The sequence below is a fragment of the Molothrus aeneus genome, chromosome 4 (genome assembly GCF_037042795.1).
Source record: "Molothrus aeneus isolate 106 chromosome 4, BPBGC_Maene_1.0, whole genome shotgun sequence".
In the NCBI taxonomy this organism is placed as follows: domain Eukaryota; kingdom Metazoa; phylum Chordata; class Aves; order Passeriformes; family Icteridae; genus Molothrus; species Molothrus aeneus.
The window spans coordinates 56274883-56302720 of NC_089649.1; the positions used below are offsets into that span (position 1 = coordinate 56274883).

The 27838-nt window shown below is 37.8% G+C and overlaps 1 protein-coding gene across 1 annotated transcript in view; it reads left to right on the forward strand.

Moving 5' to 3' along the window:
• Window positions 1-20952: 20952 nt before the first annotated feature.
• ADGRA3 (adhesion G protein-coupled receptor A3) overlaps window positions 20953-27838 on the forward strand; it is a 54572-nt gene continuing 47686 nt past the window's right edge. Inside the window, exon 1 of the mRNA XM_066548547.1 lies at window positions 20953-21221. Coding sequence (XP_066404644.1) covers window positions 20953-21221 — 269 coding nt within the window. The remainder of the gene's footprint in view (window positions 21222-27838) is intronic.

A 27838-nucleotide genomic window follows, 5' to 3' on the forward strand; every position in this document is an offset into this window, starting at 1 on the left:
AGCTTTCTATTTCTTGATTTCAACACATAAATTTAAAAAAAATATTAAAGGATATAGTAGGCATCATGAGGCAGCACTGACTTTTTTACCATCACAAAAGTGGTTTTCTTAATAAAGAAATCACATGGGTAAATACAGTGTCTCATTCAATTCAAGCTCTTTATGTGTTTAGCTTGGCACAGAGTAAACTGAACTATGACATAGTAGATGAAATCAAACAGATTTTTCCCCTTCTGACAAAATACTCCAGAATTTTATAATCAGACAACAAAAAAAGTGGAGTTTATGGGTAAGCAAGTTTATTTCTAGATCAAGCTCCTTTGATTCTCTCTTGACTGCCCTTCAGACTAAACTGGTGAATAGAACTAATAATGGTTGTTGTATGGAAGTTTTTGGCTGCTGAGTGATCAATATCCCATAGGAGGCAACAGTTAGAGAGCTCTGAGGATGTGGATATTTGGCACACATCCATACTGAGCTCTTAGAAATGTTTCTGGTTCCTCACATTCCCATGGAGATATGTAGAAAAAATTGTGCTTAGGTAATTAAAAGATTACATCATGATCTATGGCATAGATTGGGGCAGGGGAACAAAGGCAACCTTTTATTTTCTAGCTTTTGAAAAGCAGATGTTGTGAATAACCACTATTTAGCAGAATACATATCGCAGCTTATTAAATGTATTTAAAATCTGTCCAATGGTGGTGCTGCTACCCACATCACTCTCCTCTCAGTCTGAGCCAAGGCAAGAAGTTGTAGCAATAGAAAGCTGTTACCTCTGATGTGGACCTTGCCGGTGGTTGCAGTTATTTGTTTCCTTGCCAAAGAGTGAGTAACTTTATGTTGAGTTCCAAGTTCTCCAGCAGACTGTGCTCTACTGATTACCAATTATTTTATACTCTGTTTCTGGCCTGTATTCATGATCTTAGCCTCAGTTTTGTTTTGGTTTGTCTTTTGGATTTTTTTTATACACAGCCTTTGGCAGTAGCAGGAGAATGACGGGGGAACTTTTGTTGGGCCTCCAAATTCTAGTATGGAGCCTGCTCCAGCTCTGTAGGAGCAGTCCAATCCAGTTAATGAAAAGATGTTGGGGGCTGAAGCATTCTCAAAGCAGACAGAATCTTTGGCAGATTATACAACCAAACATTAACAAGTTGTCCACTGAGCTTATATAATGTGTATTTCTTCTCCAAGGCTTACAGTGGGTCCAAATTTATGGAAGCTTAATAGATATGGCAAGAGAGGTAAGCTGACAAGAATGTGTCATTGGTGTCCCAGTTTTTATCCACTCCTCAGTCAGTGCCTAGAGTGCTAAACTATCTTGTTTCATTTCAGCAGTAATTTCATGCTTTAGATGCCTCTGATCCATAACACTCATATAAATTTGAGACTGAAAAGAAAAAGGCAGCCAGACTTGTGGCCTGAAACAATGAAGAATAGATGCAATGGTTATTAGGTGTCTTAAAGGAATTTTTTGCAAGGGTCTGGTTCTTGTTTTGCCTGAGACAGGTTAGAATATGCATTTCTCAATAACCAGATGAGCGTCTTAAGCAGCACATATTGGTTATCCTGTGCTGAACCCAAAACGTCCTCTTTTTTATTTTTCCCCTTCTTCTTGGCATCCTAGGTATCTTTTTGAAAAAAAGTATGCCATAATGCTGCATTCTGACAAGATATCTTGGTTCTAAATCTCAGTTTTCACCTGTAAGGGAAAAAAAAAATTCATAGTAATTTCTTTTTAGACCTCATCTTTCCATACTCACTGTTTCCCTCCTTTTAAACATCTTAGTCTGGAATTCCCCAGGATACGGTGGAAAAAATGCAAATTCTATCACAAAGGTTTCCATTTTGGACTCTATATGGACACAGGCTCTACAAAATCAACAAAAGCTTTCCATTAGTCATTGACAGTTGGATCAAGTCTTAACTTTCACCACAAAAAAAAAAAAAAAAAAAAAAAAAAGAAAAAGAACTGAAATAAAATAAAAAGAGGAGGAAATAACACATGAATGTTATCAAAATTTTTTGTCTTGTCCATCAAAATATTTTTTTTTCATATGACTGCAACTGACATGTTTAAAGGTACTTTTGCAGTCTTCTTTCAAAATGGCTGAACTTCCACTGTGTCATGGGATATTAATAGGTATTGCAAAAGGGATTTGGATTTTTTTTACTTCACTCTCCTTCTCCTATTCAAGATTAGCCAAGTCTTCATGCTATATATAAGATTTCTAAGGGTTTTCTAAAGGCTGCAGGTTTGGTAATTTTCCTGCAGTTACAGAATACAGCCCTGGATTGATGCTTAGAACAGATCCAAAATATGTATCATTCATCATGCTTTGTGTCATGTGCTATTGGTTATAGAGCTTGCAATTGTTATCCAGCTGGATTAGTGCCTTAGCTGTACCCTTGCTATTCAAAGAGAAGGTTTAAAATGAGCACTATCTTTGTTCTCCTACAATAGTTCAGTGAGAATGTCAGCATAACAGAGCAAGTTGGGAATACTTTCTTAAGAGAAGATCTTGTGATTATTGTAACTTCTGTTTATCACTATACCTGTTTATCACCCTGGAATACTTTATAGCCATTAATTTCTCTAGGCACTATTTTTTCCTCTCTTTAAAAATAAGGTGATACGAAGTTGAAACTTTTTCACTTTTTTCCCTTGAATATGCTGTTTTCAGTTTTATGTGGACATCTATGAAAACTGTTCACAGATGAAACAATGGAACAAAAACACAATACATAGGGGATAACCCTGCCAAAAGAGAAAGAATCCTTAAAATAAATTTTAAAAAAAGGAAAGAAAAAAATTTTAAAAAAAGAAAGTATGTTCATACCAATTGTTTACTGCCACAGTACTGGAAGCATTCAGTGCAAAAAGATTATAATGGATTATAATGCTGTTATGCACAGATCTTTCTCTGCCCCTGAAAAGACACTACACAGGAGAAAAGAGCCTCTAATGAAAAGAGAAATGATTTCTCAAAGGCCACACAAAAGATCAATATCAGGATTAGGAAACATTTAGATCTTTCATCAGGCACATATCCTTTCCAGAGGACCATACCTATCTGTACCTTCTCATATCTACTGCACAATTACCTGGCACTGAGCACATTTCTGAAAAGCTAAGGAAACATGCAGATAGATGTTTACTTTACAATATATAACTATAAAAATGGAAGGCTAGAAGTTTTTTGTTAGCTTTAATTGTCTTTCATATTGAGGTATACACTGAAAGCAAATACACAATTCTGTTTTGTTCTGGCAAGCATGTCTGTTGGAATGTGCAACTGAATTTGGAACTTCGTATGTTCCTTCAAAAACTGACATTAAGGGAGCTTTGTGACTGAAATATTAAAATGTCAGAAACAAGACCTGAAACCCAAACCCCTGTATCTCAGCTCTGCTCTTCTCTGCAGCAACCTGCATGTACTGTTGAGTGGATGCTGAAATATACCTTTTCATCCGTAACTTTGCAATAGCAAGTTTTCTGTACTAAATTTACTTTTCATCTTAAAAGTTTAAAAGTTGAATGATTGCCTATTAAAGCCAATACTATAGAATCTCAATTTCTGTGGAGAAGGAAATATTAAAGGCATGTGTTCTGTACACAACAAACTAAAATAGGAATACTGTAGTGACATTAAAGATTACCTTTTTATCATTCAAATTTCTCCTGTGAATCTGTAAAGGAAAGAGGTGATTTTATAAAAGACATAATTATAGCTGCTTTTGAAGAGAGTTGTGATCACAATCTACTAAGAAGATGGATAAGTATTTGACTATGGGACTAGAATTTTAACAGAAGTGACAAACCTATCTGAAAACCATAGCTTTTCCATTGGACAGTATCAAAAAACTGCTATGCTTTTCCATTGTGACTTATCTCTGTCACTGCCCACTTAAAGCACTTTAAAATTTATCCTCTTAACAATCATTAGAGTTTGAATAATATGCTTGCATACTTATTCATCACTAAGAAAATTAAGGAAATTTTTATTTAAGGCTGGAAAAGGGAGAAAAATTTGTTTGGCTATTTGACCATAATTCAGGGAACTCTATGGAGTAATGCCATTATCCCACTCACAGCATTTGATACGTGTAACCTCCCATGATTTCATTCATTCTGCTCAGACAGGCACTTCTGCAGGCACGGTGTCTCTTTGTGATTCCTTGGCCATGGTGCAATCTCTCCTGGCTGCTTGTCTCCTATGCAATGTCACTGCATCATTTAGTGAGATAAATGCTTGCATGTAGTTATTCTGAGATAGGAACCACATAAAAAGGGGAGAAAATAATTCAACTTTCCAAACATTGGCAATTTCATAATTTCACTTGTTCCTTAAAGCTCTGTTTCTTTCTAAATAAGGTCCGTGCCAATTAAATAGAAATACAGTTTGGACAATATGTATAAATCTATCAAATAGGAACAGATTGGTAAAAAAGCACTGAAAAGAACATATCTATACTAAGTGTTCTCTAAGATAAATTTCAAAGTCATCAGGTATGAGTCTTACTTAAAGCTCAGTAAGAAAAAATCCACAACCCTTCACGTGAGGAAAAGCAAACTGTTACATGTTAAGATCACAAAACTAGATTTTTTTTTCCCCTCAAACTTAATAAGTGAACTAGTATAAAACTGACCTGCGGTCAATGATCATATCTGAGAAATTTCGGCTGTGAAGGTGAAAGCTTGACACAGTCATAAATAGCTGAAAAGGACAGAAAGGAAACATTTAAAAACCCTATAAATGTCACTATACTCTCCATTTGGAATACCATTGCTAGTACTTTTGCAATGCAGTACAGACAGCAGTCTAAGGTGATCAAGGGAACAACAATATGTCTTAAAATCTGTCTTAAGAAAGAGGAAAAGTATCATGAAGATTAGAGATGAGATCACAGATCATCCAGAAGACCACCTGTAAAGGAGTAAGACAAAAAGAAAAGAAAGTCTGTTTTAGCCAGCTTCAGTTGGAATGACCTTTGAACCACTAAGTCATCAGTTTCCCAACACCCAGCTCTGCTGGCCAATTACTCAGCAGAACATGACATGATCAATGATCTGAAAGTTTTCAGCTGGTTGTATTGATCAAATATATAAACAAAACACAACTGTCAGCTGCTTTGAGTTTACTGCTGATGAAGTGATGTTTAAAACAATTAATGAATTAATGCTCAAACACAGATGAAAAAAAAACCTTATCTGATATAAAAAGAGCAAAAATATTTACTACTCAATTAATTTGCCTTATAATTGATTCTTTAAATTGTTTGACTGGCAAAATAGAAGTGTGAACTATAATTACCAGTTACCTGTAATAGCTTTTTCTTTTTTTTTTTCCCCCCTTTGGATTTCTGTTTATTTCTAAAGTGAAGGAAGCAGGGTTGCTGGTGCTGCCAAACCCTTTTCAAATTATTGGTGCTAAAAAAATAAATATCAGAAAATGCAAATTATTACAAAATGTGAAGGTTGATTACTTTTTGTGAAAAAAAACAGGCAGATGAGCAAATGCTATGAAATGCTGAGGCAGGGCTGGGGCACACAAAGGAGTTATGATAAACTAATGAGCTTCCAGGTGTCGGCTGAGCTTGGGTAGCTAGTGATATTTGCACTCTTAGCCTAGAGCAGATCTGAAACAAAAGGTGTGGGATAAATCTTCAGGGAAAGCACCCTCTGTTAGCAGGACCAGCCCCAAACAAGAGTCAAAGTTTGCAAAGGCACACCACTTTATGAAGAACAACTTACTTCACTCCTCCTTGACCTACTCTGAAAATAGGAACAATTTCAACTTTTAAAGGCAGTAATTTAATTTCCCTCTGACAGCAACAGAATGATCCAGGACTCAGTACTATCTTAGCTTTTCAGAAGTGTCTATAAAACAGGGGTTGCTTTCAAAAAAAGATTTGGAGTCAAATTCATTATTGGTCTTCTGGAAAATGTAATTTATGTCTTGCTTAGCCAGGTAAAGATGGGAGGCAATCTAGCTGTTAGAAAATAAGGAGCTGAGTTAAAGAAAATGGAAAGGGAAAGAATTAAGCATGAAAAGAATGCTATTTAAGGAAAGGGTGAAAATAGAGAGATTAATTTACTGTTAGTTCCATTTTATCTCTTGTAAGTACATTTTTTAATTCTTTAAATCAAAGTTCTTCTGCTCTATGTGTACTGCTATTATTTCCCTGGAATGGAAAATGCCTGTTTTGTTCAGCAAGCGCATGTTAGAAATCTTGCGCTATTAAAAGATGGTGCCAATGTTAACTGCTATACAAAGGATTAAATCTTAACTAAGTAGTATTAAAAAGTGACTCTATAAACCTTTAGGTTATTGGTACTTAAAGATTTTTCAAAGAAAAGAAGACCAATATGAGGGATTAATAGTTAAGGTTATGCAAAATCCACTTAATCAGCATGGCTAATTTTAGCTTTGACTAAAGCTTCTGGCAACTGTGTGTATTTTGCTTTGGGGCTTTACTTTTGAAGAGAGCAATGAATACATTTTTGAGGTAAATTTATCTTAACTGAAAGTCTACCTAATGCTCTTTAATTGCTGAAAAAGTGATTTTAATAGCATTTGCATTTAGGAAAGGAAGAAGATCTTCAGCTGTGCATCTTTAAGACCCTAAAATAAGCATTTTATTTTCACATTTATATAATATAGTGCTTGACTGTAAAAAAGGTAAATTTTATAAACAAGACAGTCATCAACATGGGCATTGTTTATGAAGAAATAATAGTTCTCCTGATAGTACATACTCTATTCAGAAAAGAGCCTAGGAAAACTGAAGCATACTCCAAAGATACAAATACAATGACTTGCCAAACTATCTAGGGCACAAATGTTGAGAATGAGGGTCTTGCATTGACAAATGCTACCTAAGCAAGGCAGATGCATAGTGTCAGGTCGAGTAGCCCAGACATTTTAAACCAGAAATACAAACTTGCTAATACTTACAGCACTTTTACCTGACTCCAAAATCACAAAGGTTTAGATCATTCAAAATGAAATGGATTAAATGTGGTTATGCTCTTAGCTTAAATCAAACTATATGAATACAAACTCTATGCTTATTCTCCTTAGAGAGTAACATAAAATCTGACTGCATCATAAACTGGCAGGGTAAGGTGTTGAGAAAGCAAGGGCTGGGCATTAGGTGAACTCAGCTTCATAAGGCTGTCAAAAATTGTGTGGGAGGAGCTACCCTTTATATTACAAAAAATGAAGAGCCATGGTCATAATTCTATAGAGGGTGATAAAGGGATTTATCTAGTGGAAAAAGTGGGTAAACCTAGTAAAATTAGACTATTGATCTACAATTATATGAAATTTGGGTAAGTGTTCCTATTTAGAACACAAACAAGGTAATGTTTTGTTAAAACATATGGCAAGATCCTACTATACTAGTATAGAACAATTTAATTTATCATAAATTGAAGTCCCTTCAGGTACTTTCAATACTACTTTTTTTTCCAGTGTCATGAATGAATTAATTAATTGAAATTTGTGCAGCTTTGCTTCCCTACACCTGCTGTCATGGCCTGAGAAGGTCATCCTACCTTCACTTTCTTTTAGAATTTTCATGGTACTTTTTCAGTGGAACCTGTTTATCAGCTAGGATCATAAGGTATGATATACTGGAATAGATTCAGTGCATCCAACTATGTGGGTATTCTGTGTGTGGCAATAATCAGCATCTTCAGAAGAAAGCACACAAATTCCCAGTGAGCAAATGAACTTTCAGCCTATGCCAAGGGCTGGAGAAGGCTTGAGCAATTTTTGTACAAAAGCTGAAAATTGCATGAAGTTAAGTCAGTTCACTCTATCTAAAATTAGGCAAAGTGAGTAACTGAGCAAAAGGCACTTTGGGGAAACACAATCTCAACCTGTCAGGAGTGATGTCTTCCTTCCAGTAGAAAATTTATTCTCTAATGAAGGTTGTGATTAGCTCTGTGTACTTACAGAGGTTGAGTTTCAGCTAGCCAGTTGATATGTTGATAGCACTGTTATTTTGATAGTAATTGTACAACTGACTAAAGACTCATATAACTACTTGGGTGGCAAGCTTGTACTGATCTAGGTGCTGCCCTGGCCACATCACTGTACAGAGCTGGGTTATAGATTGCCTCTCCCACAGGCAGTATCTGCAAGGGCAAGTATTACAGAGTTTTTTAGTGTTATAGGGTTTTGGCATATCTTGGACACAGGTCCCACAAGAATCCAGCCATATGTCCCCCCATGGCTGTGTTAGAAAAGCTGTCTTCCAGGTTGCAAATGGCAATTAGACTAGTCTCAGTGGAGCTGAGATCATACATACTGTACTATTTCCCTTGGTTAAATGTCATCCAGCAATACAATTCCGCCTTTTTAAAATATTCCTGTTTATATTTTATATTTATCTAAAATCTTACTAATTATAAATAAATAACTGTACTATTTCCTTTGGTTAAATTTCATCCATTAATAAAATTCTGCCTTTTTAAAAGTCTTCCTGCTCCCACCATCTAGTCTTACTCAGATATTGTCTTTGATTCTTGGTTTAGATAGCTTCAAGGCAGACCACTGGATGGTATTTTTGCTACACCTCAGAAGAAGCTGTATCTCTTTGACTGGAAAAAAATTGTTGATAGAGATTTGTAGGAGGTACAACTTTGAAAATGAATTATGCTAATAGTTGGGTTAAGAATCTTCAAAGTATTAATATTTTTCATTGTAAACTAGCAATTGGAGAGAGCAGTAAGGATCTGAGCCTGAAATTTCCTGTACAGCTGTGATTCAAATTTCTTCACCTTCAGAGAATCACACAACTCTCATTTCCTTATACAGTTGTTGTTTTTTTTTTTTCTTTTTTTCTGAAGGCATTCAGAAAGGGCATATGTATCTTCACATCTTAACATTTGCTATTTGCATTCTTACTTACATGTATGTGACCTAATGCACATCTGTGGGGTAGATCTCAAAAACACTTGAAAACTTTGAGAGCTACTTATCTGTATGTGTTTCTACATAGATATTTATGTTACAGCTTCTCAATTAAAAAAAGAAAAGATTACCCTTCCATATCTTCTAGGAAACATTCCTAAAAATGTATTTTAAGCTCTGATTAGACCTCCCTATATCAGAAGCCGTTAGGTTTTTTTTAAAGTGAAAGTATTGCCACTTCTGAATAAATTTGTTTAGGTATGTTATAACAAATGGTTTCAGTTTTAGAGTAGAAGCATCTCTATCCATTATAACTCACAACAAAGAATTGTAAACATTGGAGGCTATGTAAATCTGCACCATTCATAGCGCTGCTTCAAAAAACCATCATCTAAAAAAAATCCGACAATTACCTGGAATGTAAAAACTGGGACATTAGATAGGGTGTACTACTAGTCCCAGCAACTTTTGAAAGCATTCCTGGCATGTTGCTTCCACTGAAAGAAGAGATAGTGGTGTGTGGGCTTCTTAAAATGCCCTTACAGCCTGCTGAGAGTAACTTAAAAGATCTCATGTCTTCTGTTTTCACACTGCATCAACTTGAGCCATGTGGGCCTCCAAAAGCAGCAACTCCACAGTCACTCTTGTTTACTGTCTATTCCACCCATCATAAGCAACATTTCTCCTCTGTATGTTCCATGAATCCTTTATTTTCTTCTCAGAAAGCAGGACTTGCAATCTAATATGTATTTGTATGCTGTTAAAGGTTGCTGCCATTTTCTATGAAGTGAAGATGTCTAAGTAGAAATTGAGTTATAAGGGGAAAAACCCCTAAATTCTTCCATTTAAATTATGTATTTTAAACTCTTAAATTTATCCTAAGACAATACTATGATTGTACTAGTACACACATTTAGGGGTAGCATTCATTATGAGGGAAAACAAAGTTACCTTCATCTTTGCATCTTTACATGTGATTCTTTCCCTGAAAAAAACCCAGTGAAGTAATTTTCTACTATTTAAAATACAAGCTCATAACTTTTTAACCCCAATCTATCTAATGATATTGTATCCTTGCCCTTTTTAAAATTAACTATTCAAGTCATGTGGTACTTGACTGAAATGAGAAGGCTCACTGCTTATGAGTGCAAAGCCATTCCTGGGGAAGTCAGAAGCAATTTTGCATTTTTTTCAACTTTAATGCAATCTGGATTACATTAAGGGTGTAGAAATGACTGTGGCAAAAGTTTTACTGACTAGGATTTTATTTGTGGCATATATATATATATTCATTATACTTTAAAATAAAGTCTATATGCAGACAAAATCAACTCTTTAACAATTTATAGTATTTGCTTTTTCTTGTATAAAACACTGTTCATTACATCTGCCTATTCTCTGTGCTCTGCATTTCAGTCTTTTTTTTTTACAACTGATGTCTCCTTTCATCATTATATATTATCCCAACACTAAAATACATTTGCTGTGTTTCATTGTCAGACTTGATTAGCTCAGCTGCTGTTCAGGTGTGTGCTACCCTTAACTTGGAAAGGTTGTCTCATAAGAATCTGCAAAACTAACTTGATAATCATCCTTTAAGACTTCTAAAAATGTTGCTTTCCTCTAACTGCAATGAAAAGTCATGAGAATGATGAGAGAGTTGATGTTCCTGCTACAATTGCTGTCTGTGAGTCTTTAAAGAGCCTCTCACTGATATTTTGGGATCTTATATCTCTATCATCTATTGCCTCTTAACACATGAGATTTTGGGACAAGAACATGTTTCTGTATTCTTAAAAGCCAAAACATTCTCTTAGTTGTCAAAAAACATAGATGAGTTTTTTCCTCTTCATCAAAAATCAGTTATTGCAAAACCACCACACGGCCATATCTGCCAACAGCATGACTATTTGCTGTGGTGAAAACAAGTAAATAATCATATGAATCTTTAATAGCTTTTATAAAGAAAACAGAGCAAAATATCCCAAAGACATGTAGTGCCAGTAGACATCTTTTTTCACTCAGTCAAAACAAAAAGGCATAAACATTTCATGAATCCTGTGATTTTAGATGAATGGACAGAAATACCAGTCAACAGAAGCAACGTCAATAAATAAATTTGAGATAATCCTACAGCAACCAAAGCTCTATTTAGATATGCTTTGGAATATTTAATGCATCTAAATAAAGCAGCTCAGCTGTGTAGCAGAAAACTGATGCTGATGTAAGCTATGCTGGTGCTGGCATAGATCCAAAATGGCTGTCATTTTTGCTGGTCTGCTCAGTTTCTTTATTTAGGTGTTTCTTACATGAGATGCTGTTTTATTGTGGGGGGGGGGGTTGACTTAAGAAAAAAAATCCCTTCATGTCCAAATTGAGCTGTGTAAGATGTTTGATTGTACAGTGTTTTTGATCTACTCCCAGGTATCAGCTCAATGGAAAAGTTTTCCAGTGTTTGATTTATTTACCTGTGTGTTCATTTTGTGATGGTTCTATTTAATCCAACTAAACTTCTTTTTGAGAATGCCTTGTGCAACCAGGATCAGTGTTTTACAAATATTAAGAAATTCTGTCTACCACTTTTGCTTTGTGCATTTATTACTTCATAGAAGAAACCAATTAGTTTGGTTTCACTTGATTTATGCTTTTTACAAATGTGTTACCGATTTATCACTGTGTTTTCTTCAACCTGTTTACATACTGATTGCTCTTGCTTTACTAATTGTTCTAGTTATTTGTCAGATATTGAAGTTAAAAAGTGGCCTATAATTCTTCTTCATTTTTCCTCAACCCTCACTTATTCTCTTCTTTTAAATTGTAATAAAATTTTAGCCTCCTATTGGTTTCCAGAGGCAAAGAAATATAGATGGATATTAAACTGTGCAGTAAGCAATAGCACAGTTAATAAAATCTAGCTCAATTAACCAATGACTTAATGGGCAAAGGAGAAAGTTCTGCTTAAAGAGGAGTAGTGAGGTCCCTTTCACCATCAGCTCACAAGACCATATACGCTCTTAATTCCTGTACTTCTTGTTCTCTGTGAGTGTGTATTTCTTCAGGGTGTGAGGGACAGTGAAGAAAAATGTTGTCAGTTGTTTGTTTAGTGTCTTCAGGTATGAATCAGCTGAGATTAAAGTTCACTGCTTCAGCCAAACTAGGGCTAGGACTACAACATCAGTGCTAAGGCTGTATAGCAAGAAATAGATGGCAAGAGACAAAAGGTATGTAATCTCTGGCTTTATGTGAGTGTCATGGTTTAACCCTGCTCACCACCTAAGGCCCACACAGCTGCTTGCTCACTGCCCTGGTGGAAGATAGGGGAGAAAACTGGAAAGGTAAAGAGAAAACTCATGGGTTGAGATCAAGACAGTTTAATGGAAAAGCTGCCCACCCAAAAAAAGCAAGGAATTAATCACCACTTCCCAAGGAATTAATTCTTCACTTCCCACGGGCAGGCAGATGTTTAGTTAGACATCTCCAGGACAGCAGGGCACCATCAACATTGGCTATCACTCCAAACATGCCTCACTTTCTCCTCCTCTCACCAGCTGTCTGTGCTGAGCATGCTGCCACTGGACATGGAATATCCCTTGGGTCAGCTGGGGTCAGCTGTGCTGGCCATGTCCCCTGCTGGTTCCTTGTGCACCCCCAGCCTCCTCACTAATGGGGCGGAGTGAGAAGAAAAGTCCTTGATGCTGTGTAAGGATAGCTCAGCAATTGCTCAAACGTCCTTGTGTTTTCAATACAGGTATATCTGGGCATGGTATCTAGACCACACAAACTGAAGGTAGATCCATAAACTAACAGACAGTTCAGTGGGCTTCTGATTTTCAATGTGCAGTCACAGAAAAACAAAACACAGTAATGGGAAATAATGGTAAATAGGAACAAAGAAGTTATATGGCATTGATGAGGCTAGTATTGGAATTCAGCTTTGGCAACTGTTTTTGGGGGGATGGGGGTTGGGAACTGGAGGGAGCAGAGATCCACAGAAGGGAAGGCCTTTGTATGACAGAGATGGTTTGGCTCTAAAAAGACTGTGAGAAGTTATGATTTCAAGGTATTGATACAATTCCTGTGAATTAGATAAAGAGTACTGAATAATGTCCTTATTTCTTTATTATTTACTTATTATATTATAATAATGAAATAATAAATTTTTATACAAATATATCATAATGAATAATAAAAATGAATATATTTTATTTATTTATTTATTTATTTACTAGGTTTTTAAAAAAGCACAACTGATTTTTAAAACTGAAGGTGAACAATCACTAGAAATAGATTACTAAAAGAAGCAATGAATTCTCTAGCTTTGGATGTTCTCAGAAATATCTTCATAAGCTTGAATCAGTTACAATCCACTGAGTTCAATATGGACTTGTGATGGCTTCTTATATGTTAGACTATATGACTGAACAGTTTCTTCTGACATTAATTTCAAGGATTCTTGACCCTTTCTCCAATGAAGAAATATCTCAGCTCTCTTACCAAAACACTCTGATGCCAATTATTGCTCACAGCAATGCAGTCTTCATCAAAGTCTACAGGCAGTGTTATTGCAGCTTCTTACATTTGTTGCAGAGGACGACAAGGGATAGAGTCACTTTTAGGTCATCACTGTGAGGATCATGATTCTTTTAAACAAGAAAAGCATTCCAAATTTTTTAATTTGACATCCGTTCCTGAGAGTTGGTCATTTTGCAAACTAGAATTATGCAAATCCCACTGACAAATTTTGACTCACTGGTTTTAATGAACTGCTGAATGTCAGCTCCTTCAGCCAATAGGGACTGCTTTTCCTATACAAATATGTGATATTTTATTATCATTATTATTTCCAGATAATGCTAATTACACTGGAATAAAATGGGTGAGAGTCTTTATTATTGCTATTAGCAGAGAAGTTTAGCAGAATGTAATTCACAGGTACTCAGAGCACCTAGTAAATAGATTCTAAATGAAACAAACTCAGTCTTTAACACTAATTTTAATGGAAAAATATGAAACAAAGATCAGATCTGCTGGGAAAATAGGCAACCTTTTAAATTAATGTTCCCTGAGCCACAATTAATTTAGATTTAATAGGACAGTTAGTGTATGTTTTATGAATACTGATTATTAAACACTCACCAAGGATTAAAAGTTATGTAATAGATTCATAACAGTGAAATTGATATGGACCTATTGCATTGCCATAATACTCTGCAAATATGTTTTAGTATATAGCTGCTATTTGTTTTATATATACTAACTGTTTAATGAAGTTTAAATTAAGACTTGAATCTCAATTGCCTACAAGACACAATTTGAAATATGTTTCCTATGCTGTGTTATCATGATAAAATCACGATATTTAAAAATATTGTTATTAAAAAAGAAAAAAAAAAAAGGCAAGCAGTCTGAAGCGCCTGCTTGAACAAAAAGTTTTCCCTGGATAGTTTCACTGCCAAAACTCCCATGGAAGTGCCTAGATGTCAGGATGATTAAGTACTCAAAGAGCAAGATCCAGAAATTTTGCTGATGTTGACATCAAAATGCATTGTTTTCTCCATTTCCTCCTGTCTTGGGAAGAAAAACTTTAATGATGTACTAATTGCTATTTATTATTATGCTTCCTATTTTTTAAATTTTTATGCCTTGTGATTGTTTACCAGAACTATAAATAATCCTATGGATAAAACGTATTGGGAGAAAAGATCAGTACAAGTCTCACAGCAGATAGTTTAGACTGTAGTTTTGTGTAGAAATTGAGGGTGCCACAGAGATCACTTTGATGATACAGCTCTGCAAGCAGACAGGCAGCTATAACCTACTGCTGTGGCTCCACCTGCTGCAAGGTATGGGTTTGAGTTCCGAAGGAGTGCCACAGTGAGGCACGGCGCTTCTCCCATCCACTGACTGCTCCTTTTGCATCTCTGCGTGGTAGGGCTGTGCCCTGTGTCCGTGTGCCACACACAGGGGACATGCATCTTGGGTACTGACAACCCCTGTTTCACAGGCAATATCTTACTCATTGTCATCAGTGTGCCTGTGGCTCCTGCTCCATCGCTGTGGGCATACCCGTGACTCCAGGGGAGACTGTTATCATCCTCCCTTTCTGCTTTTCTGACTATGCCCAGGCCTGGCTCAGTCCTGCAGCATATTGTCTGAGCTACAGTCCTGTGTCAATGTGGGACTCAGTTGTCACATGCTTCTGGCCAGTTTAGTCTTCTTTATCTTTGTTAGCACAATAGCATTTTCCCTCCTGTTTTTCCATCTAAGTTTTCTCCCTGAGTTCAAGATATCATGCAGGGAAGAAAAGAGAATCTCTTGCTTCAGGCAACAATATACAGCCAATAAATTTGGGACTTTTCTATGGCTAATGTTCTGTAAAATCTAAGGTGAAAAGATTTGGGAATAAAGGAAATACTTCAAACTATTCCTCTTAAGGAAGCTTAACTTCTGAACCATTTGAATTGCTTAAGCATCAGACAGCTTTTCTTTCATATGCATTATTCACACAACAGTAATACCCATCTATCTACCTAGACATAACCACCACCTCAGAACACCATCACCTTCTTTTAAGCCATAAGTACTGCTATGTTAGTAATGAAGTAGTCCAGATTTTTGTTTTCCTTTATAATTTTTCCTCACAATTCTGAGTGTTTGAAACCTACCTACATTATAACCTCTATTGAAGTATATAACAAAGTATGACAAGGAGTAGAAGGAAAACTATTTTATTTCCATTTTTATTAGCAGATTATTGCTTAGAAACCTGTAAGTACATTAATGCTGAGTAATGTCCCTAACAGATGAAAATATTTCAAAAGGGATTGGAATGACTGTTACACATTATAGAAAATTTTTAATGCTCAGTTGTATGAAAACTATATTGATCTCTTCCTCTTCCATGCAAATATATATTTTTATAGCTTTATTTTTTGGGAGGAATTATGTAAGATATATAGAAAATCAAAAAATTTCAAAATTATATGAAACAATTATTTGAAGGCTAAATACACAAAAAGTGCTAATGGAATTTGTATGTTAAAAAAAGAAACCTCATACAACATATTTTACATATTTTTGAGCCGTTCACATTTCTAAAATTATGGGATGGAACCATGTTTCAAAGTCAGTGCTCCATCTACAACTATAGTCTAAAACAGCAGAGGAGGAGTGAGATCCCTGTATAAGCCTGCTGAATCCAGACAGAATGGGTTTTTTCCTTCAGTCATGGCAAAGAAAATGAAAATCAAGCATGAAAATATTCAAGGACTGACTGTCCTCTTCACGGAAGTGAATCTGGTGGTATTTCAAGTTCTAATATACAAAATTTCAGTGTATAATTCTAACTTAATTTGGAATTATTGACAACCAAACCCAGAGATCTCTAAATAAGCAGCTTGGAGAGCAGTCTTTTAAACATTTAAAAAAAGTTTTCTATAAGAAGTATACAAACTAAGTCAATGAATGTTTGGTATTTTGCCAAAGTATTGGTGAAATAAGTCTGCTTAAAGAGCAACATAGGTAGAGGGAAATAATGTTTCTCCTCAGACTCCCAACAGAGGCTAAAAACTCCATTTTCCCCATTATACTACTAAAGCTGAAGGTCTCTGACCACTGGCTGCTGCCAAATGGGAGAGTGGCTGCAGAGAATATCTCTGTGTCTGAGAACAAATGGAGAATGTCCAGCCTGAAAAACATTAGCCAAGCATCTGGGAATACCTGTGTAATTCACACAGCAGAGCTTGGGGTAGCTCAGTGACTGGCTGACAGAGGCAGGGGTGCAGTAGTACAACCTGCAGCTGTGTAAGAAGTGGTTGTACAAAGGTGACTCTGTGCCTGCTTAGATTTAGTGATTACCAACAGCAAGCCAGCATGTGTCAGCAGTTATCATCACCTCCCTGTACTTGGAATATCAAATAACCACAGTATTGCAGACAAAGCTGAGGGCAACCAAATGCTTCCTCTTTCTTGACAATTGCCGTAGCAAACAAAATGTAACTGATAATATCCCAATCCATGAAATGTGGTTGGTAAAAATAACTCTGTGGCAGTGAGAAAAAAACCCCATAAGATATGAAGGTAAAGGTAGCCTGGGAGTCCCTTGAGAGAAGAATTAGAGAGTAACCGTTTCAGTGAAGGTGATGATAGCCCAGGAAAATATGCAGGGATGTAAAATAACAGATGATAAAAAAAAAGGAGTAAGCAAAGAAAAGAATCAGAATGAAAGACAGACATAATGTAAATGTTCCTATTTATCTCTTTGACCTGAGGACAAATTAAGAACTTGAAATGCTGCCAAGGCTACCTTCGTTTACACATAATCACCAATAAGAATTTAGTTGCCTTGCTCTCTTTCCCACACCCTTCTTCTTATATATACTGGATAGAAAAAGTTACTAATTAGTAGACTAAAAAGAAGGGAGGAAAATTTTTCATTTCTGTGGTTTTCCATCCCTTCATAAAATTTGCCATTAGTACATTCAATTTTGAAAAGTAATTTAAAGTGAATGTATTAGCAGCAAATTTTATGGAGGGAAGGGAAACCACAGAACTGGACAAAATGTGCTTGTTGGCAATCCAAAAGAAAAACACATTCAAAAAAGTTCAAATTACATGGCTCACTACAAAGAAAGCATCGCCCGCACCAACAACATCACCAACACTGGTGGAGGATGAGGGGATTGAGGGAAAGAAAGTCCTGAGATTTGTCAGCGCAGAAAAAGAAGCAAGAATCGCAGAAAGAAGTGATATTTAAAAGTAGCTGCTATCCCAGCTATAGCCAGTAAGCTTTGGGAACAACTTGCTCTTTCTTTGTATCTATATCAGCTATTATAAGAAAAGGTATTTGTCCCCCTACAAATCTTGTTTTTCTTGAAGTTACATAAGATTACTTACTTTGCTGCCCAGGTGGGAGGTTTCACTCTCTTCCCACCCCCCTCTTCAGTTCTGACATTCTTTTAACCCTTTCCTGCCTTGACTGAACTCAATAACCTGACAGAAAACTAAACACAAAAAAGTTTTGTGGTTAAATTGGTTTGTTGAACAATCAGGTAACTACAGCATGTGGAGCAAGAGTGAGGGCCTATATCCTAAAGGTAAGGTAGTTGAAAGGTAGATGCAACAGGACTTTCTGGTTTCTGAAGCAGCTATACTATGTAGCTTTGTTCTTATATCCTTAGACCACAACAACTACAATAAAAGTAGTGACCTAATAAACTTGACATAGGTATACTGCAGTTCAAAAAACCCCAAACCCTCACATGAAACTTGTTAAGTGACTCCTGTGGGACATATGTTTTGGATTAAGGCCTTTCCTGAGTCAATGTAAGAAAAAACATTTTCAAATATTTGGCACAGAATGGAAGTTGCAGTAATTTGCATGAAAGAGGAAAGATGAAGGGACAAGGATAAGCCTTCAAGAGACTTGTGCTTGAGGCCTTCAAGCCTTTTGAAAACAGGTAAAGAAGAGTGGAATTAGAGTCACTGCAGAAGCAGTCAAACTAAGAAGAAAAATCAACAGAGTGCAAGACTTGTAGGTTCCAATAGTAGCATTTAAACAGAGGCATAGTTTAAAATCATAGTTTTGCAACTGGCATCCATAGTGAGATATCTTAGCAGGAGTGGTTTCAGCAGAGATGAAAGAACAGAGCAAATAGTTCAGAACCATCAAGGGCAATTAATGCACAAATCTGTACATTAGAAAGGAATTGGATAAGACATTAAGATGAAAAGAAGTACAAGAAATTTTTCTCTTCAGGACTTTAGGAGAATGGAAAATTATGATGGACTGTGATCACAGACACCAGAAGCCACATTCACCATTTCCATCATCATCATCTTTGGATTATGTGACCACATGGATCATCTCACTGATACAACTGATCAAAACATGCATTGCCACGAGCACAAGACAAGGTTGAGAAGCAAGTAGCTTGAGAAAAACATGAGAATGTTTCTTTCAGTACCACTGAAGTGCAATCTCTTGATTAGCTACGTGGAAGCTGTGGTGATGCCAAACCAAAATTCTGGTTGAATCAATAGTCTAAACTGGCATTTACTGCTCCCACTGCCAGTTTTATGCCCTATCTCCATGCTGATCCATCACCCAGCAGAAGCTTTTTATGTGGCCATGAAGAGAATCGGGTCATGTTATTGATGTAGGTAAAAATTCTGGGAATAAGGTAGCCAAAGGGAAGAACTGTTTAACCCAGCACTATTCTGAGGGAAAAGGTATCTTGGGCCATGGTTTGATTTAGTTAATCCAGCTTTACAACTCTTGGTGCCAGATCAAAAATGATAACCTTCTATGATGAAAAGCACCCATCCAACACAAATTAACAGTACAATTTGAATTTGTTTAAAACAGAGCCCAAAATGAAAGAATTTTCTGTACACTGGTGAATTTCGTGTTAATTAGACCTCTCTTCTCTTGCAGTTAGTATAACTGCAGCATAAGAGCAAAAAAGCATTGTCAACTTTGCATTTTGTGTCTGACCTAATTTAGTTCAAGTGTAACAGTGGCCTCACATCTCATGAAGATCAGGTTGGTCCTGTTGAGTGACTCAGTGGCACACAAACATCATATTAAAGCTCAGGGACCAGTGTCTTCTTTGCATTCTGGTCAAAAATTTCACTACTTAGAACATGTTTCATCTTCATTTGTAAGAAGACACAGAGTCTAGGAGTAAAGGGTAATTGTGAAATTTTTACTGTAATCTTGTTCCTTTTGCTCCAATCTACAACTCCAATGGTTTGCCAGAATCTTTTGTTAGGTTACAGTTAAAACTGAGTTACAGCCTGAGTGTTCAGCATTATTCAAGGACATCTTAGGTTAGAGATTTTGTAAGACTCATTTTGGCAGCTGTTACTGACAATATCTAAAATGAGGTTTCTGTGTAATAGCAGGTAGTTTGCAGGGTGCCATTTGCCAGTTCTCTTCTCAAAGGATGGGGCACTGTGAGTTCTTGGTTAGTTACCAGAACTTCCTTTAGGTTCGGCAAAATCTGTCTTAAAATTTTAAGTAGGTCCTGCCACTTCTTGTAATTTGATTGTTAGGTAACAGTTATTTTATTATCCTCACACCTACTAGAGGCAAAGACCATACTGAGGATCTCAGCTGTCATTGTCATGGAAGTGTTCGTGCCTGGCTGTCCTGGCTGCAGAGAAATGTGAGAACATGACCCAATTACACTCCGGAAAGTGGTTTCAAGTGTGCAATGAAAACACACATTGTAGGTAGGTGGGATTTGGTGTGTGTATCTGTGTGATTGGGTTTTTTGTATCGTTGAGATAAATCATAATCAAATAACTTTTGGCTATCAAGTGGGAATAACTGGTTACCTCATCTTACAGGGCCAATTTGAGAAAAAATGTTTTTAAGTACTATTTACTTGGCGTTATGAATTTTGAAGCCATTTAGCAACTAGGCAGGGGATTATCTTTCCTCCATGAAGCTAGAACAGCAACAGTCCTTGTAAAACTAAGGAACTGGAGCAGTAGGGCAAGAGCCAAGTCATGGAAGCAGAGGAGAGGGAAACCAAAGCACTTTATCGAGGAGGACAGGGCTCACGGAGAGTCACAGGGCCCCGCAGGGCTGCAGCAAGCGAGAGCGCACAGGCTCTGCCCCTGAGGGCACGGTCCCCACAGAGCCGCCCCCAGCCCCGCGGCCCCGGCCGCGGCCCCCGCCCGGCACCGCGCATGCGCGGGGGCGCAGTAACCACCGCGGCGCTTGCGCAGTGAGGCCGCGGCCCGGCGGGCGCGCTCGGTGCCGCGGGGTCCGGCCCCGGCGGGAGGCGGCGCTGCTGCCGCCGCGCTCGGCCCGACCCGCGCCACACAAAGGCGGCCGCGGCCGCCACGGCTCCCGCCCGCCTGCCGCTCCCTCGGCACCGCATGGCGGCGGCATCGCCCCCGCGGGGCTAGGCCAGGGCGGACCAGAGCCCCCTTCTTCCCTCCCTCCCTCCCTCCGGCCTGTCCCGGCTGGCCCGTCCGTCGCCGGGAGGAGCGGAGCAGGGTCCTGCGCGGCCCTGCCATGCTGCCCCCGGGCCGCCGCGCTCTCTGCCGCCCGCCGCGCCGCCGCCGCCGCCCGGCGCGGGTCGTGCCCGCCGTGCTGGTGCTGCTGCTGGCGGTGCTGAGCGGCGGCGGCGCCGCGCTGCCCCCGGGCTGCAAGTACGACGGGCGTCCCAAGAGCGCCGGCAAAGCGGCGGCCGGCGGCCCGGCGGAGGTGAAGGTGGTTTGTAGCAACCTGGAGCTCGTTCAGGTCCTGCCTCCCGAGGCGCTGCCCAACCGCACGGTCACCCTGTGAGTACCGTCCCGCGTGGGGGGTGGGCAGCCTCGGTGCGACGTGGACGGGCGGAGGGGGAGTGGGAGCGCCGGTCCGAGGTGAAATGGGGTGAGCTGGGGGGAGTGGGAGAGTAGGTGACTCCCCTCCAGTGCTGGAGAAAGCCCCGGGAGCGGATGTACTGTTCATGTTTTCCGGTAGTTTCCCGGGGTGGTCGTTTTTGAAAGGGGCGAAGTGTCCTGTAACTCACTGGTGGGGGGGCACCGTCCCGTGGAGCTCCCTCCGTGGAGCAGCATCCCCAGCTCTCCCTGCTTCATCCCTCAGTAGGCGGGCTGTTTTTGTGCGGAGGCAATTCCTGCTTATCCATTTGAATAACAAGTTTCAAACAGGATATGCAACTTAATCCAAAGTAAAAAGTATGTTGCCACTTACTTTAGAACTTAAGCGTGCACGTGTAAAGAGAGGCTTTGCAAGTTGTTTTCCTTTCTGGGACGTGACTCCAGTAAAGAAGTTCATAGAATGGTTTGGATTGGAAGGGAGATCTCCAGATCTGCTGGTCCAATCCCTCTGGCATGGATAAGATCGTTCAGCACTGGATCTCATCCGTGGGTGTTCCCAAAGTGAAACCCTTGCCTGTTCTTTAGAGAGGCTTATTGTGCCTGTGCTGCCATGAGAAGACTCAAGTGCAACCAAGTAGTGTCAGTGAAAGTCAGTGAAAAGGAACTGAAATATAGGTTCTAGTTTAAGATATTTATCTACTTAACTGGAAGTCGCGGGTTTGAAAGATCTACCAGTAACCTGACATTTAAAAAGTACAGAATGTGCTGTCATGAGAACAACAATCTGCTGCTTTTGTGTGCACTGACGGCACTGACACACGAAGGAACGGTGTTCTTCCAGAAGTCTTAGTGAGGTGTGAAAAGGGAAGGCAAAAAATGGGAGCTAAATAAGGCTAAAGTAGTTGTTCTTACTTGTCTGCAAGGGTTCAGACAATATTTCTAAATTACTTGTGAGAAATGATTATAGATGTTCCTACTTAAGTTTCTGAATTAGAAAACAAGGCAAAAAGTAGAAGTGACAGTAGTTTGATAGCAAATCTCTTTTAGTCTTTGTTGGCCTCAAATGCTTTGCAGCTGATTACAACTTAGGAGTATGGTATTATCCATAAAAATTTTGATACAAGTAGATATTGGTATGGTTGATATGCTGAAGTGCACTGTGGGGTTCTTTTGGTTCAAAAAACTTGAATCACAGCTATGATTGCTGTGAAAGACAAGCAGATTCCAAATACAGCAGCCTTGCTGTGAGTGGATCTTTGTTCATCATTGTAGTGACAGAAGAATTTGGAAGAATGGTTCATCTTTCATCTTGATTTTCATACTCCTTAAATATCTAGAGCATATCTTCATACACTAATTAGTAGCTTTCAATTAATTAGCCTTTGAAATTTATAACAACTTCTGAAACATTTTTCTGATTTGAACTTTTTTAGTAGACATAGCAAGAAACAATGTCATTTTTCATTGTTATTTGTAGGAGATATCATAACTGTGTTGATACAATTTAATGAACATACACTTCAAAATTTTGCTTAAATATAAAACAAGGATTATTAAACCAATTACCTCCTTTTTCCAAACCTAGCTGTTGTGTTCAGGTTCAGAATCTTGCATGTTTGTTGACTCTTGAGGCATGGCTTTCCATTCTCTCTGAGGTTTTGTTTTGTTGTGTTTGGTTGGTTTTTTAATTTTTATTACCAAATCCATGTTAACCTAGATTGAAAGTGTTGGTGTTGTGTGGGGCTTGTCACCAAATGCCACTTCACTAACATGTTGATTAGTAGTGCCTGGATTAATTGGTATCTAATCTTTTGCCAAAAATAATGGGGTTTTTTTGCCAAGCTGATACTTAAAATTGCAGCACTTGGTGAACAGTTGTCTGATTAGAGTCAAACTGCCCTGAGTTATCTTGATTCTTGTGGGATTCATCTATTAAGATAAGTACTACTTCTATTAGATCTTTTTGGATTATTGGATCACTGCAGAGATATGTAGCTGAAAATAGATCACTTTTGTGTATATCAGCTGCATTTTAATTCAGTTAATTTTCTTTTATGTTGACTCTATTTAGCACAAACCAGTTTTAAATACAATGACCTATATAGCTTTATATAACTTCTTGTTTTTTGAGTGAATTAGGAATGATGCAAATGAAGTGATTATATGCATTTTGGAAATACTGGTTTCTTCCTTATCACTGGTCAAGTTCTTAGATTTTCAGCAGATTAGCTACTGTGCCTTTAGCATTTACCATTTCTTTTTTCCCAGTGAAATACTTTTGAGGACAATAGTCTCTAGAAAGTGAGCAAATAAGTGAGAAATAGTGGAAATTAGGATAAGTGAGTAGCATCTGAGGATGCTGGCAAGGTTCTTTCATTCTTGCACACCATTGTAGTTAGTGGTTAATGATGATACAAGTTGGGCAAGGTCACTTAATTTGTGTTTGCCACAAAACATGTTATTGTCCCAGTAATTTAGGTCAGTATCATGACAATCTTCAGTTACAATTCAGAAAAAAAATCCTAATTTGATTTCAGCTGGTAAGAGATGAAGTAAATTTGTTTCATGACTGAGGAGGAAAAGCAGATATGGTTGTTTCATGATTGAGGAAGAAAAGCAGACACGGGAAGAGGACTGTTAAAGTATGGAAACGTGTTTATGGCAGAGTAAGTAATGTGTAGGATTTCTAGCAGTACTGTAAATTGGTTTTCCTTTACAATCCAGGTAGAACTAGCTGTTGCTTTATGGGGCACTTAGGTCAAATTCCAAGGTGAGTTCAAGTTCATTTATAGCTAAGGAAGAGACTTTTTTCTTAGCATTTTATAATAACAGCTGATTTGGATGCAAATGAAGGGTGTATCTACAGGCACAGCATCGATTGCTTTGACATTTGTAGGTTAAGCAGACAGATGAGATGCTTTTGGTTTGAATATACCAAAACAGGGTGAATGTAACTGTGGTTTGTCTGACATGTTCTTTATTTCAGTAGGTATTGAAGCCATTGCCATGATGCCATTGCCATGATTTAAGTGAGGAATGCCCTGTACTCTTGTAATAGAAGCCTGACATTAAATATCTGCTGCTGTTGTTTGTTGATGCAAATTCAAATGATGATGGTGGATACTTGTTTGAACTTATTGGCTATTAGCCATTACATTGTTTTTTGGAAGAGAATGTGTAAGTCCAATGAGGACAAGCCCATGAAACTTATTATTTGTTGCAAATATTATTTACCTGTTACATATATTATTAGAACAGGAATCTAAATAAAGGAAAAGCATATGTACTCAGGAAGGGATTGCATTTCTGGATCAGGAGGCTTACTGCTCTGCAAACAACTTTGCTTAAGCACATATCCTCATAGGAGCACAGGAGTATCAGTGTTTGCCCTTAAAAAAGTGTTAGGATTTACAAGCCAGAGCATTTGCCTGGGTTAATGTTCAGAGCTTTTCAAAGATACGTTTAACTGGATTGCTGTTAGGAAACATTTTAAAATGTTACAGCTTTAATCCAGCTACTAAATAAAATCACATCAGACTACATCCATTAAGAAGCTCATATGCATACTTACTTGGACTTCCAAATAGCTGTGCAATTTTTCTGTTTATGACACAAATTTAAATTTATAAAGTTTCGAAGCAAAATGTCACTGATATTGCAAGAAGCCATTTGTATTGCAATCTGTTATTACATTGTGTCTGAGTCATGTAATTTAAATATCCTCTGTGGAAGTTTATCTCTTTTAAAGTTTTAAAGTACATTTCTGTTTACTAATTTGATGACACTCTTGATAGCTATTGGTTTGGGTTTGGTTTTTTTGTTTATTTTGTTGGAATAGTCAGTTTTAGACTGTTAAGGTGCTGAGTACTAATAATTTGGGCAGTGATACCATTTTTGAAGGTACGAGGTTCTAATAATCCCCATTAAAAGTTAAAATTTTCTTTGGCCAGTGGATACACAGGCTGTGCAAAATGCATCTTATTTATGAACACAGGGCAGTACAGAGATAGTACTTGAGAACTGTAGCCACAATGTACTAATTCACAAGTACATGTACATGCCTCTGTATCAGTGACATCTGACTCCTAAAAATCCTTAGTGTGTAATTTACTGATAGGCTTGTGTTCTATACTTCTGTCAGATTTTGTGTGTCTTTAACCTTGTTGAGAAGATAACCAATTTTGTGCTTTTCTGCATGTACTTTTCCATGGATTCATTGCTGTGAGATTGTTACAAGATATGTATGTGTAGTATTCTCTTATGTACACTTATTGCAAGAAAATTCTGATGTCACAAAATGAACAGTGTTTTCTTCTAAATAGCAATATTTAGTTCTATCTGAAAAATTATTCAGCTTTGGAAGACATCATGTTGCATGGCTTGTATGTGTCCACTGGGATACACTGTCAAGATTGAATAGTGTTTTCCTATTTCATGAAGTGCTGCAGTAATGACTTTAACATACATGGTGGTTTTGTAACTGGCAATAGTCTTCATGCAATAATATTCAATTATTATATTGATTCATATTTCTTTTTAATAAAAATACTCTTCTGTATAAGCATTTTAAAATTATCTTATGTGCCTTTCTCAATGAGATGATTTTACTTTTGAATAAATACATGAGACAATTAAAAATATGGCTTCTGTACCACAGATACAACTGTAGCAGTTTTAACAAGCCTGGGACTCGGGTTTTGCGTCAGAGCTATCTGTTGGTTACTGTTGAGTTGAAAATAAGGGATAAGGACAGAGCTAAGTTGTGCATAACTCTGGAGAGCAAATTTCTGTAGTGGTACTTTTTTTTTAAATTCTCAGAGCTACAATATTAATGTAAAATTGCCCAATACCTTTGTTCCTAAGTAGATACCCATTTAAGCGATGCTCTTCATGTGTTCATTAGCCCTTCAATTAGCCCTAAAGTGACTATTAAATGTCAAATGTGTTATGCTGTTTCTAGCCTCAAGAAGGCAGATTTGAATCTTCATAATTAATACTTTTTTATTTTATTGTCTTTTTTTGATCAGTAGTATTCCTGGGTTTGCTTCAGAACTACAAGATACTGAAATTTTTGTTTTTATTTAATGCCAAGAGCAAAAGAATGGAACTAGAATTTGTGCTGCAGTGATGAAGAACTAATAACTTCTTATGTCTCTATGCTTGCAGTTTGCTCATGTTTCAGAGGTTATTTTTGTAATTTAAAACAACTATGGAGCTGCAAGTTTAGAGTTTTCAGAATTTAATGGTTCCCATATGTACTTTGCATGGGCCAGATATGTTGCAGGTTCATGGATTTGTCATTACTGCCTTATATAGTCTGTCTTCACCATTACAGTCTATAATTTTTGAATCTGTTCAGTGTAAATGCATTTTTTGTACTACTAGTTAATCCATGAAGATTAAAAACAGTTGAGCATTTCTTTTCATCAGTGATAATAAACTGTTTAAAAACATCAGTCACATAAAGTATGTTTTTGTGAGTAATTTTGTTTTTCTTTCTGTAATTAGATGAATAATGAATTTTAAATTTATTTTTAAAAATTATATAATCTATCAAATGTCTCTAGTCTTTACGTAGTAAATAGCTGAATTTACTACGTAAATAGAGAATTTAATTTTCCCCTTGTGTTCACTGTTTGGGTGTTTAGCAGTGAAAACTGCAATGCCTTGTTGCTCTAGAGTGCTAGAGATCATATCCTGTATGAATTACTGTTTACTGGATCGCTGTGTTGTGGCTGATCCTTGTGCACTGCTGCAGGCCGTGTCCAGTGGTGGGGACAGCACTGTCCCACAGATCTCCAGGCTGCCCTGGGGCCAGGCAGATGCCAGGGCACTGCAGTGCGGAGCTTTTGGGTCCCCAGGGAGCAGACTGCCTGCTTTGGTTGTGTGTGATCCAGGCTGGTCAGCCAGGTTTGGCTGGGCTGCAGAGTTTTCACTTCTGGAGTAGGAACTTGACCTTTTTGGTAAGACAGACCAAAAGCTTTTTGGGGAGAGGGAAGAAACCCAAACATAATAGATGCAGACTGATTAAAGATGTTTAAGAAATAGGCAGCTTAATTCCACAGTTCTTTCTGCACTGGACAGTGTGTTCTAGGATTCATCCAGACTCCAGGTGGCTGAGGACTGTGCTGTCTTCTAGTGTTTTGTCTAAAAGTACAATCTGTGCCCTCTGCTATGTCACCTCAATCTAGGAAAAGAAGGTGCTTTAAGGTAGGGGGAGGGAGGTTAGAGTCTAGGGAGAATGAACACAGAAAGATTGGATTAAGAGGTGGAGGCTGTTGCTGGGAGTTGGGATGGAAGTGTGGGTTTCCTTGAATTGATATGTCAATTATGGCAGTGGGAAACTGGAAACCTTAAGAGGGAATGAAGGCAGAGCAAATAAGGTGCTAAAGGCAGAGTGTAAACTGCCTTGATGTGGGATCAGCAACATTCTTGGAAATTCAGCAGCTACCCTGAAATTACTAGACATTATTGACATCTCTGTGCCAGTAAGAGAGATGGGTCGTATGAGGAATGGTAGTGGTATAACACTATATATAGTCCAGGAAAGTTCTTCTGGTGCTGTCCACATGATGTGC